We start from the raw sequence: 16,267 nt of genomic DNA, 5'->3' as shown, positions 1-16,267 counted from the left end.
CCTTTATGTCTTCCCATAATGTTGGTGAACTACGTAGCAGTTGTCCCAATGGCATTTACATGGAAGTAAACAATATGGCCACGAGGCTACCTACGTCTCTAGGTTCTCCAGCAATTGAGGGTTCCTTCCATGTGTGCGTCTCGTATCCATCCCTACGGAATGAAGGATGGACTCATCCTATGCGTCTTCCTCAACATTCTTGACATGGTGTTTCCTTGAGATCCCTCTTCCGTCTCTTCTGGAATTGGAGTAGGTAGGTCCAATTCCCTTTTCCTTGTTGGTTTGTTTCTTGGATACATTGTATCCCTGACCCGATTAGCCCTTAACTTGACTTCGTGAAATCGTTGACACTCTTCCACTAGGGCCCTCACTTCTTCTAGCTTCCTTATCTCCTCTCTTCAGCATTTGGGTATTCATCGAATCCCTTAGGGGTTGATGGTCTTTTCCCTTGCGTCTCTTAGTTAGGTTCTTTTGGTTTGATCGCTTGATCCCTCTCTTCTCTTCTTCTCTTCATTGAGTGGATTTGGTGTTGATCGTATCTTCCTCAGATCCATCTTAGATTGTGACCGTGGTGTCACCCTTACCCACTTTTTTCACCCTCCTTCTCCTGCCATCTTTGGAAGTGGTTGCATTTGTTGCGTTCTTCCCTTTGTCCCCCAATTGGGCCTAGGCGCGCATGTCGGGGCATTGAGTGGCGTGATGTTTCCAGGCTCCAAATTAATGGTTCGGACGGTGGCGTGATTAGAAGTGGAAGTCAAACCACTTGCTCGGTATGGAAAATCTTTGATCAATTCCACATTTAGTACAAGTAAGTGTTGGCATGTCATTGGGTGGTGCAGTCAATTGTTAAGGTTGGTGTGTATGAATCACATTCTTGTTTGGACATTCAGCGATTCAATTCAGTCCACTGCAACCAAAACATTGTAGTGGTCCTCTCCTCATGTGTCGTTCTACTTCAATCCTCTTCAGATCTAATTCTACTTCCTTTGAGGTTGGGAAGAATACTTGACCAGTCTTAGCTGTGCTTTCGATGTCTCTTGTCATTCGGGGGGTGCCAGTGTGTTTGACAGCCTCAAATTTGAAGGTTGGATAGGTACTTCTTACCTTGGACCAAGTCTCGTGCTGGTTGACAAACCCATGCCTGTAGATTGCATCTCTTCATCATTTGGCAGTTTGGAGACCAAAAAATCCCAGGGCTATATCAATGATACCGCTGGATCTAGTGGTTTCTCCTCTTCTTGAAACCTAGAGTATCAGAGCCCTTCTTTTATGGATTCTTTAGTATTAGTTTCTATGGTGGCTAGATTTCTTACAACACTCAATACTGAGTGGCATGAACCCACACTCTTTTGATAGGAAGATCCTAGGTGATTTGATGCACTATCGTCAGGAGTGAGGTTGTCTCCCTGATGAGCTTTCCAGACCTCAAGTGCATGTGCCTATGATTTGATAAGCTATTTTGCTGCCCTAATTAAATTTTGATTAGATACTATTGACTTGTTTTTTGAGGCCATGATTGTAGAGAATAGTTCACGGCCTGAAATTTCAAAAAACTGTTCACGTCATGAACGATGTTCAGCACTTTCACGTGTTTAAAGTTTTTTCTTAGGACTCACAAATCCACGTTTCCTTGTTATGATTTTTATTGGTCTCAAGAAATTCCTTTACCTTAATCCGACAATACCATGTTCGTGAGTTAGATTTAATTAAGGTGTGAAATTGCATAAATAGTTTACATCGTGAAGGAAAAATGTTTCACTTCGTGAAATGCAAATGGTTCACGTCATGAAATGAAAATGGTTCACGCCATGAAATGCTCTGAAAAAGTTCACGTCGTGAAATGAAAATGTTTCACGCCGTGAAATGCAATTGATTCATGTCGTGAAACGATTTGAAATAGTTCAGGTCATGAACGTTTTCTGCTAATTCACAATTCTTAATTTTGTATGACCCATGGTGTCAGAGGTGTCAAGATAAGGCTACTTATTTTAGGCAAGGTAATCCCGTGAATTACGACACTAATTGCGACGATCATGCCACGAGGGTTTCACGCTGTGAATTTGTAGAAAATGTTTCATGTCATGAGATGGTCTCCTGCAGTTTCACGTGGGAAATTCTTGTGTTGACTAAGATGAATTTGGGTGCAAAATCCTTATCCAAATGCTTCCAAAATGATTGTGCCACGTATAAGGAATGTAATATGATTTTAAGACACAATCAATGGCTCCTTATTTTTTAAAAGTAAAGAAAAACAAAACATCACCCTACTCGTTCATGTTAATGATTCTAGTGATACAAACATCAAAATTGACTAGAAAAAATAGTGGAGCCTTCTTTCAAGGCCACTCCACCACACAAATACACAACAAAAACAACCAATTTCTCATAATTTTTCACTTCCACTCAAATCTTATCCATTTATTCCATACACAATACACTACCAAAATGCAAAGGTAATGATGAATATTATGTATTGGGAGCTGAAACTCAAAGAGGACAGAAGAAACAAAGGTGTTTCCCCTGCAATGGCGCCAAAAAAATTATGGGCTACCATACCTCCAAGAGGGAGCTCAATACATTCACCTTAGGGAGCAGAGAAATAGAACACAACTATCATAGAGCACTTACCAATGCTTCGAACTTGTGTCCCTTGAGGTCTCCAAGCTCACTTGAGAAGCTCCAATCCTCCAAGCTCCACCTCCATGCTGTCACCGCGTAGAGTCACTCACACCAGCACACAAGGCAATCACTCTCTCTCACTCCTCAATACAAGCATGCAACATACAATTATAGAGAAGGCACAAGTGCTAGAATGCTTTCTCTCAATCTCTTTCTTAAGACAAAAGTAAGGTCTCTCAATAGCACAAAGGGGGATTGTGTCCATTCATTATGAGAAATTACCGTATATACAATTGGTGCTTATTCACATTTTGGGTGCCCAAAACTTACTTAACTGAGGCCTTGGGTGGCCAATATCTCATAATGTACAACTTTTATAGTGCCCAGCATGACACTTATTAATGTTCTCAAATCTCCAAAATGGGACTAACAGTCTAGAATAGTTATGAATTGATTTTGTAGCCTCTGACTACACTTAGAAAACTCGCAACTTACTCAGATGGGTGAATATTCATTATTTATATAACCATGAAAATCTTTGGTTTTTCACAAAAGGAAAACAAAGAGCTCAATTATCAGTAAACATATTATGTAAAGTCATGTGTGAAGATTAAGAATGTATCTAATATCTTGCTCTCTATCATAGCAACTAACCAGACAAAACCTCACCATACTATATATATATAAGGATAGAAATAAGGCCTTTCTCTTACCATTTTGATCTTATTGTGTCAATGCACTTTTTTATGTGTAAAAAAATGGGATCCAAAAGGAAAAAACAAATTTTGAGTATTAGTCTTCATTCCAAAGGAAGAGGTTACTATTTGTAACATGTAAAAGCTTAATAAATAGAATCAATACTGTAATGGATAGAATTCAAGAATCTTTTGTGACAAAGATAACACATAACATAGAGAGATATGTGTAAAACTAGAGAGAGAAGGAGTCTGACACAGTATTAGGTCTCGAAAACCCTCTCTCGGCACCCTCTCTAGGCACCCACAATAAATGGTGTATTTGCTTTATTAGAATTATGTAAATCTATAAAATCTTCTAGTTCTTGATCTTTAACCTTCACCTTGGTTCAAGAGTTTTCCTTGGCTATCATGGCCCTTGCAACCCTTTCTAAATTTGTAAGATGAGAAATGAGATCCTTGCTTATGCTATTTATAGCCATTTGTATGCTGGTCGATTTTCTCTTATAGGTGTCGGCATGTTGAAAAGTCTTCCACCACAACCAAAAATCATGCATTTTCAAGATGCGCTTCACACACCTAGACCTAGCCGCCTCTTGCATTATTGTCCAGGCTACTGCCTACTAGGACTGTGCAATCTTAGCTTACCTTGATGTCTAGCCTACCTAGATGGGGCTAGCCAAGACCTTATGGGCTAGCCAACTTGGCCCCCCTATCCCTTCTAAGCCTGGCCGTCTTGCTTCCTAGGCCTTCGAGGCTTGTCCACCACCGACAACATGTCCTAGCCAATGGTGGCTATTGGTTTTGGCCCTGGGATTCTTGCCCCCTTAGGATGGCATAAGGCCTACTCAGACTCTTAGTTCAAGGATAACAATCCCTTTTTGGGGTAGCCCCTACCCCATATTGTAATGCTCCTTGACCCCCCTATCCCTTCTAAGCCTGGCCACCGTCTTGCTTCCTAGGCCCTCGAGGCTTGTCCACTGATAACATGTCCTAGCCAATGGTGTCTATTGGCTTTGGCCCTAGGCTTCTTGGCCCCTTACGGTGGCCTAAGGCCTACTCAGTCTCTTAGTTCAGGGATAATAATCCCTTTTTGGGGAAGCCCAAAGGGCTACTGTAATGCTCCTTGAATCATAGCTTGAGGACTTGTAAGACTAGAACTTTGATTCTCCACCCAACCACATCCCAAATGGACCCTAGACACATGGTTATATAGGCCTAGGTGATGCATGAACTTTGAAGTTTAGTCCCTTGACCTTTCAATGGCTAGACAAGTCCCTTTCACTATCCAATGGCTCCTTAACTCCCCCTAGAAGGGGCCACCTATTTCTGTGGCCTTTAGGCTTCCCTTATGCACCATCTACATCCCTTTTACATTGAACTTAATGCCTATTAACCATTGCTTTAGGCATTTCCAATTTGAAATCCCCTCAACCTTATTTATATGCAAATCTTTTACATGTAAATAATCTTTTCTTGTCTTACCTTATAGTGTTTCCTATCAGCCTCATAACAGTTGCCCCCTTACATGTAAACAATCTTTTCTTGTCTTACCTTATAGTGTTTCCTATCAGACTCCTAACAGTTGCCCCCTTACATGTAAGTATATGCTCTAAGACCCACGTGTAACACGCGGAAGCTCTTAGAGTCTTCTTTCAGCCCTAAACACTACTGGAAAACATCTGATGCAAAACACAAGAATGTAGAGAGAGTAGAGAGAGAGAGAGATGTGCTGGAAAATTCAATATATTACTATAGTACAAAGATGTACTTGTCTATAGCCCTAGGATGCCTTGAAGAAAAGGTGATAACACCCAAAATTTTGTCCCCCTATGCGACTCCTACTGAACCAATCCCTAGAGGATTGAATGGTTCTAATAATGAGCACATGGCCCCCTTTTATAGACCCTCTAAGGCTTGGCCAACTGGCAAGTTCCACAACCATAAAACACTTCAACGCTGCCCGACTGGGCAATAACTGCCTTAAACGCTGTCCAACTGGTGGTTTTCTTTGATCATTAGTCACCACTGCCGCCTTGTCCTTTGGAGTGCCTACAGCGGACACAACTCTGACATCATCCTTCATGCAGCCGCCGTCAGTCCATTCTAGCAGCCGACAGCCTCTTCCATGCTATGCTTCAAGACCAATACTACCAAACAACCCTCCTTGCTCCAGTTTCTGGTTCTTATCTAGTTCATAGTCTTTATCTGGCTGCCTCTTCTGGATGAGCACTAGATAATTGTCCATGGCATTGATCATACACATGACATCCCATTCTACTAAACTTGATGACGGGATTCCAACCTGTTCTTGGATGATTGTCATCATTCCATTCTATTCCTGGAGTCCCTCTATCATCCATCCATCCCTGGCAACCCTTTTCTTTGAAAGCTCAGCCCGGTCTCCAAACTACTCTGTCTCATAGACTAAGGTCTATGCATTTGGTTCCATCTAGTCCACAATCCATTCCTGCCTTGAATCTGAACACTCTCTTGGTCTTCATTCCTGAGAAATGAGTCTCGCACTCTCACATCACCCTTTGGAGTATAATCCTCCCTTGGGACCGTTGCCCGAGGACCTATCTGGCTCACAGGACTACCATCCCCTCTGGCTTTGTGGAACACCACCAAAAAACCTCCTCGGAGCTCTTCCCATTCTATGTTCCTTGCCTTGGGCTTCGTATCTGTGTACTTTCCTATACCTTAGACCTATACACCATCATATGGGACTGATTTAGTGTTTAGCTTTGCTGAGCCTGATGCTCTGATACCAATGTAACATGCGGAAGCTCTAAGAGTCTTCTTTCAACCCTAAACACTACTGGAAAACATCTGATGCAAAACGTAGATATGTAGAGAGAGTAGAGAGAGAGAGATGTGCTGGAAAATTCAGTATATTACTATAGTACAAAAAGGTACTTGTCTACAGCCTTAGGCTACCTTGAAGAAAAGGTGATAACACCCAAAATGATGTCCCCCTATGGGACTCCTACTGACCCAATCCCTAGAGGATTGAATGGTTCTAATAATGAGCACATGGCCCCCTTTTATAGGCCCTCTCTAAGGCTTGGCCAACTGGCTGATTGCTGGTCGGCCAGTTCCACAACCATAAAACACTTCAGCGCTACCCGACTGGGCAATAACTGCCTTAAACACTATCCGACTGGTGGTCTTCTTCTATCATTAGTCGCCCACTGCCGCCTTGTCCTTTGGAGCGCCTGCCAGCCGCCCGCCCCGACACAACTCTGATGTCATCCTTCATGCAGCCGTCAGTCCATTCTGGCGCCGACAGCCTCTTCCATGCTATGCTCCAAGCACAATACTACCAAACAGCCCTCCTTGCTCCAGTTTCTGGTTCTTATCTGGTTCATAGTCTTTATTTGGCTACCTCTTCTAGATCAGCACCAGAGAATTATCCATGGCATTGATCATGCACATGACACTAGGTGCCTAGTACTTGGCTACAAGTTAAACAACAAGGTAGGACAATGTGCACCTGGCCAAGACCATGTACAAGACTTTTACACTTGACCTTTGATGCTTAGAGTGTAAACCTAGGTGACTTGTCTCTAATTGGGGGCTCACATGGGACCAATTTCCACTTCAGGTCTTGCACCTTCTATATAGATATGTCCATGTGGCATCCAGGTGTGGGATGCACGTGACAAACTTACAAGGCAAGCAGAAGAAAGTGGAAAAAGATTGCCTCCATGTCCCAAAGATACACTTGTGTTCCTCTACGAGGATTAAGTGGTAGTGTACATTGTGCAAAGAGATGTGGATATCCCTGAGGGCATGTTGCCCAAAAAATGTGTATCCAGGTTGCCTCTAAGTTCAGATCCTCCAGTCCAGATGTCTTATGGCCTATTCCAACCACCTTTATAGGGTGATCCTGGGCATATCTTGGCTCGTAAGCCCTCTTCCTGTGCTGCTTACCCAGGCATGCCCTGTGCCCGTCCTCTCATCGGCCTGTTGAAATTGCACATGAATGGGTCGTTCCTCTGGATACCTTTGCCTTGCCCTCTTCATTGTGTCCATAGCCATGCCTAGTGTGAAGGCCTCGGGCTCTGATTGCTCTAGTGTGATGATATCTTCTTCGAAGATGGTCTACTCAAGTTCCCTGGGCCTTCTTTTCCCGCCTCGACTCCATTTCCACCCATAGGGTGGTATGCATGTAGGTTCAGTCTTCGGCACTCCCCTTCCCCTTTTTTCTTGGTGACTTTGTTGGCGACGGGAATTAGTAGGGTCTCTCTTCCAATGACTTGTTGCCTCCTTACTCGGATCCACGAGTCATAAGAGGCCGTTTCTTCCATGCACTGCTCTAGATCCGGGGGAGGGGTTTCTTTCCTATCTTGATGCTTCTGCCTAGGGGCTGCTTTGTCCTTGTCTCTCTGTCTTAGGCGTTTCTAACTAGTTCATGAATTTTGCAATTTCATCCAAGTTAGAAGGTCTCATGGAATGTGCCTACTAAGCTGTCTAGATTAAATTTTGCATACATTTAAGAGGAATCTCCTTCCAGATGCCCATGCTTCTTTGGCCCATTTCTTCTTGGATTCTTTTCTCTGCAGGTGATCTTTTGCTCTTTTTTTTCCTTTTTGCCTAGCTTTGGAAGTCTTCTATCATTTTTTCCTTTGCTCAAATTTCCTCTACATGTACCCTTATCATGGCATCCATTTGATCTTATCTATTCCTAAGGTCAGTGTGGGATGTTGTCAAGGTGACCTTCAGCTCACTGTCATTTCCCCCCCTTTTCCTCTTGTCACCCTTGCAGGCGTAGCTACCTCTACCTTCTTTTTTAGAGCATTTATTATCTTTCCTTCTTATTTTTGCTACTCTTTAAATTCTTGGATGAGTGTCTCTAACTCTTTAATTTGAAATTTGGCACGGCCTTATCGTTTTACTTTTCCTCTAGTTTCTTTGTAGCTACCCATGCGTGTTCTTTCAACTCTTCATCATGGTTCAGGTCCATTGATGAACCTCTCCATAAAAAAATTTCCTTTCTTTTCCTTTCTCACTGTGCGAGGACTAGCTTCTTTTTGTCTCCCCCCTTAAAGATGGTGAACCTCCTTTCCAAAGACCACTAATTCTTACTATAGCTGCTCATTTTTCAATTACAGATCTTTTCCTTTGCTGGTGTCTACCCCACTGTTGCTGGCCTCCTTGCCCAATGCATAGATTAAGCTTAATCTATGTATTGATCTTAATCTATGGATTAAGCTTAATACATGCATTAAGATTAATCTATACATTAAGCTCAATCTATGGATTAAACTCTATTCATGCATAGAGATTAAATGTATGCATCAAGCTTAATGCCTAGTTTAAGCTCTATGCATTAAGCTTAGTGCATGCATTAAGCTCTAATATGCATTAAGCTTAATGCATAGGTTAAGCTCTATGCATGTATTAAGCTCTATGCATAGCGCTTAATGCATAGATTAAGCTGTATGCATAGAGCTTAATGTATGCATTAAGCTAAATGCATAGGTTAAGCTCTATGCATGTATTAAGCTCTATGCATAGCGCTTAATGCATAGATTAAGCTCTATGCATAGAGCTTAATGTATGCATTAAGCTTAATGCATAGAGTAGGCTCTATGCATGCAGTAAGCTTTATGCATAGAGATTAATCTATGCATTAAGCTTAAGCTATTTGCATGCATGGTTAAGCCTAAGCTAACCCTAAACCTCGGCACCGACCAAGGGAAGCAATTAGTAATACAAAGCCCTAAAAGATTAATGCATATATTCAAAACCCTAAAGAATAAAAACAAAAGAGACCTTACCTCTATATTGTCAAGCTAAAAGAGATAATTAGTGCAAGACCTACACAACATAAAAAGGTAAAAGATTGATTAGTAACACATTTAATGAACTCTACCTACCAAACATAAGAGACATACAAAAGAGAGCTTACCTCTATATTATCAAGCTAAAAGAAATTATTAGTGCAAGATCTACATAACATAAAAAGGTAAAAGAGTGATTAGTAATACATTTTTTGAACTCTACCTACCAAACACAAGAGATATACAAAATACCAATACACATTAAGCATAGACACAAAAAGGAGAAGGAGAAGAAGAAAAAGAATGTTAGTATTCTATGCATTAATCCTAATCACATTATGTTTCTTATTATTTCTCATTAGGTTAAGCATAATAGAATCAAACCCTAACCATTAGGTCACACCATAACTTGTAGAGTGATGGATAGGAAAAGAAAGAGATATAGGATAGGGAAGGTGAAGAAGAAGAAGAACCCTAAACAAATACATTAGAATAAAACATAATAGAAAAATACCTTCAATAGCTTACACCATAGACATATAGTGATAAAGAGAAAGAGTCTCATGAAGAGAAAGAGAAAGGGGAATATAAAGAATACAGGTGCATGAGAGGAGAGATAGATTGATGAAGCGGAGGAGGTAGTGCATAAACTTAAGGAAAGGGTTGGAGAGAATTTTTTAGGGGAGAGAAAGATAGGCATCGACGGTGCCATAGGTTTGAAAAGTTAATTTTCTCTACGTTTCTATAAGCGTCGTTAAAAATGATTCCTAAAAATACATTAACAATGCTTTAATGATACTTATGACATTGCCTATAGCAACAATGGAAAATTTCTAGAGAGAAAACTTATACATATATCATTGACACTGCTAGTTTTAGTCCATGTATTCATATTTAGTTTTTTAATTGCATACTTTTTGCCCAATATAGATGTCTTCTACTAGTTCAAGTAGTGATGGGTCACCACCATTTATTGGAGGTCTAGAGTGGTTGCAAAGAAGAATCCCTTGATCATATGCAAGATGCAAGAATGTTTGTGTACGTGAACATCGAGTGACATTCGAGCATATCAGAAAATGGGGATGGTTTGTACCAATACTAGCCAGCTTGATGATGCAAGGCAATTCCTCAGTTAGTATATAAACTTATGAGATGAAATGTAAGCTCATGATTTGCCATATATAATGTTGAGTATCATTTTTAAATATGGTTCATTAGGATGAGGAGGACATGGACATTCATGTACAAGTATTACACAATATGCCTTATTATTTTGTCATTGGGAGAAACTTGAGGAAGGAGTACAAGCGTCATAAGGAGCACTTTGAAAGTTGAGTATGTTTAGTACATTTCGAAGACCTAGGATCTCCTTCACATGAGATAGAGGAACAAGATGTTATGGAGGAGATGATTGCTCACTTTTCTCAAAGCGAGGGTGAGGAAAAGACACCTAACTTTGAAACACATGAAAGAGAGGATGTGTTACACAAGGAGGCTAACCATCACTGTATGAGGGTGCAAAGTACTCAACTTAATGGGCATGCTTGAAATTCTTGAACTTACAAACAATATATGGATGGAGAAAAAATAGTGTGAATAGCCTATTTCGATTATTAAAGAAGATGATCCCAACAAACAACCGAAAGAAAAAGTGATGCTCAAAAAATACTTTCCAAGATTGGTATGGATTACACTCAAATTCATGCATGTTGTAATGATTGTGTACTATTTAGGGGTGCCTTTGCCAATGTCATGCAATGTCCAATTTGTGGAGAGGATCGTTACAAGATGGATTTATAGGGTGCAAAAAATTTACAAAAGGTATTGAGGCACTTTCCTATTTACCTCATATTCAACATATGTTTTGGTGTCAATCCATTGCTGGGTTAATGACATGGCATGTGAACCATCATTCAACCGATGGAATGATGATGACTCCGGTTGACTCACTGGCTTAGGCTCACATGAGGATGGATGGCCAGAGTTCAAAGATGAGTCCCGTAATTTACGGCTTGGATTGGGTGAACCCATTTAGATTTAGGTCTACATCATGGTTCACATGGCCCATTTGTTGAAATATACAAGTGAATGGTGTGTGCGGGAACAAGCCCTTAGCTAGAGATTGTAAAAGGGAGTCAATAATTGAGTGGGTAGTAGTGAAAAGGTGAGAAGAATCTACTAGATGAGAGAATCAAGGGTAGCATTAGTGAATATAGGAGTGTGACAAGATTCTAGGAAAAGGTGCCCCTAGATGTAGGGGAGGTGGCACAAATAAAGGAGAAATCAGTGGTGGGGAGTGGGTGCTTGGCACCTCTTGTGGATGTAAAAGCTATAAATTGAGACATTGGCCTAATGAGAATTTGCTACTTTTTGAGTATCCATGCCTACATTATGCTATTAGATTAATTGTGCACTAATCTTGCTTTAATCACTTTCTAATTGCTTACTAATCATGTTGATTCTTGCATTTGATCCACCATAGCCTATCACATTGCTTAAAATTCAACACTTGGTATCAGAGCCTAGCTTAGCATTGAGCTATTGTTTTAAGCCTAACCACCTTCTTCATTACTAATTAGGTGCTAATAGCCTTATAAGCCATTTTTCACTTTCTGAAGTACCCACACTCAGTGGAGCTTAGATCTCTCCCTCCACACAGCTCCATTGCCTACAAAATTCACACACCCTCTTTCCAACATCTTGGCACCTAGGCGTGGTACCTCAAAAGCTCAAACCGTCGACGAATGCAGCCAGGAAACATCGATTTGCTGGTGTCATGTTTTTGAGAAAATTTACAAAATCGCCATCATGACCTTGAATTGGAACCATTGGAGCTAGCCCAAGGGGCTTTTGGGTGTGCTGAACATGCTGGTGTCCTTAGAATTTTGAAATTCGTTAAGGAGAAGCTATATCAAGCTCTAGATCAAATTTGCAAGTGACTTTCGTAAAACAGAGATTAAGCATTCATTATTTGGTCAAATCTTATGTTTTTGGGCTTGATCCGCTACTACTAGAATAAGTGATATTGATTCCCTTAAAAGGATTTGAGCTCATATGAACTCCAAGGCATCAAGTCTAGCCTCCCCATACACTTTATTTTTTGCACACAAAATAGGAGATTAATCTCACTAATTAGTGAGTGATTAATTAACATTAATCACTCAAATTTGATGCAATTGATGGTTCCAAGTTACCATTGGATATCTGATATAGATCTCTATCACTTTAGATTGCAATTTGAAGTTGGTTTGATGTCCCAACCATCCAGTACAAAACCAACTATCCTTGGCTTTATGAAATTTTTGGTATATCCATGCTTGTAAACTTGTTGTAATCATCATTAAACACCAAATTGGAGTTGTAAAAGGGTAGACGCTACCCTTAAATCTTGAATTGGATCAAGAGGTAAGGAATCCTTCACATTATCATGAGCATTGCACAAGTAGCTAAATTCAACGGGGAACAATTCCATACATGGCAAGCAAAAACCATGTATTTGCTCATGAGGAAGAATCTATAGGGGGTAGTTGAGATTGTAAGCTACAAAGCTTAAGTAGATGAAAATGTGATGAGCTATTTCTCATGATGTCATGCAGTCATTTAAACTTTGTTCTTGCAACACTAACTATAAGAAAAACACTTGTATAAGAATATATAGCATATCATCATTTCTTTGGTCTTGGAGCACTAACCTTGACAAAAACACGTCACTGCAAATATGTAATACATTGGAAAAAGGAACATGAGCTATAAGAACTAGGGTACAAAATGATGTGATGTGCATGTAAAAATTGTATCTCTTCAATAGAATGGTAATATTATAAGTTGTGATTTTAAACTCATAAAATTAAGTTAATCAAAATGTAATGTGTAATACTCATGATGTCATGCATTCATTAAGAATCATAATCTTGGACATAGAATTAAGGGGCTACTGAAAATCATGATATTATTGACGTAAGTCTAAAAAGAAGGATGCATTATCATTATCATAGGAAATATTTTGTCCATAGTTAATTTGACCTTGAAACATTAACAATAAGTAAACACTTCTATAATAATATGTAGGACATTAGACAAAAGTGTGTGAGCTATAGAAATCAACATGGAAAATCTTATCTTATCTTGCAAGAAAATGTTCTTGAGACCATTATTGCATGGTCAAAATAATATTTACATTTTCTTTACACTATCAAGATTATTATCCTATTTTTACTTATTTTTCCTTGCATGTTTTAGATGAAATTTGAAATTGAAGTCATCTCAATGAGAATTCTTACCTAATGTAGTTTCTATATTTGACCAAAATACTATGTAACATAGTTTTGTAATTCATTGTAAAGATCAATAATCATATTTGTAGATATAAAAAAAAGATTAATAACCATGAAGATCAAAACCTCATTATTGAGCATTGAAAAGTACGTATGGATGTTTATTGAGGTGAGCCTAAGTGAATAAATCAGAAATATAATGTCATTATCTTTGCATTTACTCACAAAAATGGAAGTGGGGAAATTTCATTGCACACAAAAAGAAATTCAATAGTTATGAATTGAATTTGTAGCCTTTGTCTACACTTAGAAAACTCACAGCATTCTCCGATGGGTGAATATTCATTATTTATATTACCATAAACTACATCTTACAAGGCAAGGAAAAGAAAGTAGAAAAAGACTACCTACATGTCCCAAAGATGACACACTTGAGTGTTTACATGGAGCAAGTGTGGTAGACTACAGCGTGCAAACTTCAAAGGGATGTGGACATCCTTGAGGGCAAATTGCATTTTTATTATCATTACAATAATTCATGTTGTTCTCATTACTCTAATATTATCCCCTATCCTTAGCCCCTCCTTAAATTCTTTATCTATATTTGTAGAAATATAGCACACATAAGAGTCCTAAAATAATACTCTATATAATGCAAACAAAAGAAGTAGTACAAACTAAACTCAAGTACAAGATGTAATCTGAGCTTTACGACCTATTATACACTCATCATCTACATATAAATGCTATGTGAAGTCCAACATTGAGAGAAAAGAAGATGAATATGATGGTTTAGCTATGGGTCCATGTATTTATATGCACCAATGCTCCTAGTTAGCCAAAAGTAGTTCTCTTGGCCACATGTACCTGATTTCCACTTCCCCACTACCACAAGGTAGTGCCACATGTTATGTGGAGTGTCAGTCTTTTCATGTGAGTTGCTATCCGATGTATGAGTGTGTCATGCATAGGTGTCACATTCTCTCGTACATGCATTATAGATGTCCTTAGCTCCTTGGCCTTTTGATAAGCTCTCAACAATGGGAAAGATCTTGTGAACTCTTCCTCATAAAACCTAAGTGACTATTAGATTAGGTAGCCCTTTAAAACTTGAGGAGATGCTAGAGCTATGTTTGACTAGAACCCCACTTGTACTAGTGTAAAACAACATTCTTCGGTAGTATGACCTCATGTAAGCCTTTGTCATCCACCAACTCAAGTTTATCCTCATTCAATAGAGTGCTACGTGATACTCTACAAAGTTTCTTGAATGAAAGACTAGATGCATCCTCCAATGGCTTGGTAGTTCTAGCTTAAAAACTACATCACTGAGCTTCTTAATAAAATCGTAGTCAATGGGTCGTTCCTCTTTGGAGCTAGTTTGGAAGCAACTTTCCTACGATGTCTAAGCCTTTGATTCATGGTCTTCAAAAAAATACAATCTCTTTTTTGAGAGTGCTATCCTGATGATGTTTGTCACCATCTTCAATTTTCTTTGTCTGTGCCTTCCATATTTCTTCTTGAACTTGTCACAATAGCTAGTCCAAACCTTGAACAACCTGGTCTACACCATAATTCCTTGTGGGAGTTTTCAGAGCTCGGGTCGTCAAGTTAATAATTAGACAACCATATGCAACCTCAAAGGGAGACTTCTTTGTCTATGCATGCACTTAATCAAATGTCTTTTAAAGTATTTGTCTAAGTTGTGTTAAATTGGCTTATATCAACTCACAACCTCAAAGGGAGACTTCTTTGTCTATGTATGCACTTAATGGAATGTCTTTTAAAGTATTTGTCTACGTTGTGTTAAATTGGCTTATATCAACTCTTTTTATCCAAAGAAATATAATTTTTCATTGAGGTACCATGTAAATGCTTTTTGATGGTTATCAAATAAGATTTGTTTACAAAAGTGCCATATCTTTTAAGATTTGTTTACAAAAGTGCCATATCTTTTTGTATACACTATACATACACTTGCGCATTGATGACATGGGTGAAATTTCATACTTGTTTTTGTTTGTATTATGTGATGATTAGGTTGATATTATGAAGCTTTGTCAGTAGATTCACATGGAATCTAGATCAACCTTGGTTTTTTGTGAAGTTTAGAAAACAACATGGACTTTCCATTTATGTAAAATTTTCTATCTTGAATCATAGGTCTTTATGCATGCTTTTACCCCTACATAGTAAGAATATTAAGGTTGCAAATTTCTACATTATTCATATACTTGAACACTTTTTTAAAAAAATATAGTACAAGTCTTAGCACTCAAAATCAAGTACCATTAGAAAAGATTTCATGCTCTTTTCAAAACTATTAAATATTTAAATTAGGATTTTCCTTTGTTTTAAGAAATCTAAAGTTGTTAGATTAGTTAAATTATTCTTTTTAAATCACGACTAGATCATAACATAATGATTTATTTCTTTATAATATCTTCAGCGTGCCGAATGGTGTGGAGAGATATCGAGAGCATGCAGACAAAAAACACTCCAAAGAGTGTCTTCTTCAGGATGTCGAGGTAGGTAAAACTAAGATGATAACACTTATATTTCCAATAAAAATACATAATAATTTGTCTCATCTATTTTTTAATTTTTCCTCTATATCTTTAAATTTGTATTCATCCATTAGAAATAAAATGTGTATTAGTTTTGTAAATTTTTTAGTTTTTTTTCTATCTTTGTATTTATATAAATTTTAATCATTGATGCTTAAATTTATTTATATGAGTGCATGTGTTCTCATTTGGATATTGAAGGCTTATAATTTTTAAGAAATATTTAACTGTGTATTCTATCTAAAATGATTCTAAAATTGTGAACAATTTAAAACTCATCTTGCTATATGGATTTTAGTTATCATATTACGTAATATTTCCAT

The 16,267-nt window shown here is 38.5% G+C and overlaps 1 protein-coding gene across 2 annotated transcripts in view; it reads left to right on the top strand.

The window, feature by feature from the left end:
- Nucleotides 1-16,267, top strand: part of LOC147626618 (MADS-box transcription factor 23-like) — a 68,871-nt gene that overhangs the window by 12,408 nt on the left and 40,196 nt on the right. The window contains exon 2 of one of the 2 annotated variants that reach the window (XM_086816964.1): nucleotides 15,848-15,905. In XM_086816964.1, the coding sequence (XP_086673090.1) occupies nucleotides 15,848-15,905 (58 nt within the window). Of the gene's footprint in view, nucleotides 1-15,826; nucleotides 15,906-16,267 lie in introns of both variants that reach the window. The other variant, XM_086816963.1, reaches the window with a different exon arrangement.

The sequence above is a fragment of the Cibotium barometz genome, chromosome 22 (assembly GCF_041138505.1).
Source record: "Cibotium barometz isolate CiBa-2024 chromosome 22, ASM4113850v1, whole genome shotgun sequence".
Lineage (NCBI taxonomy): Eukaryota > Viridiplantae > Streptophyta > Polypodiopsida > Cyatheales > Cibotiaceae > Cibotium > Cibotium barometz.
Note: the sequence above shows the minus strand (reverse complement) of the source record. Positions and strands in the feature narration are given on the sequence as shown.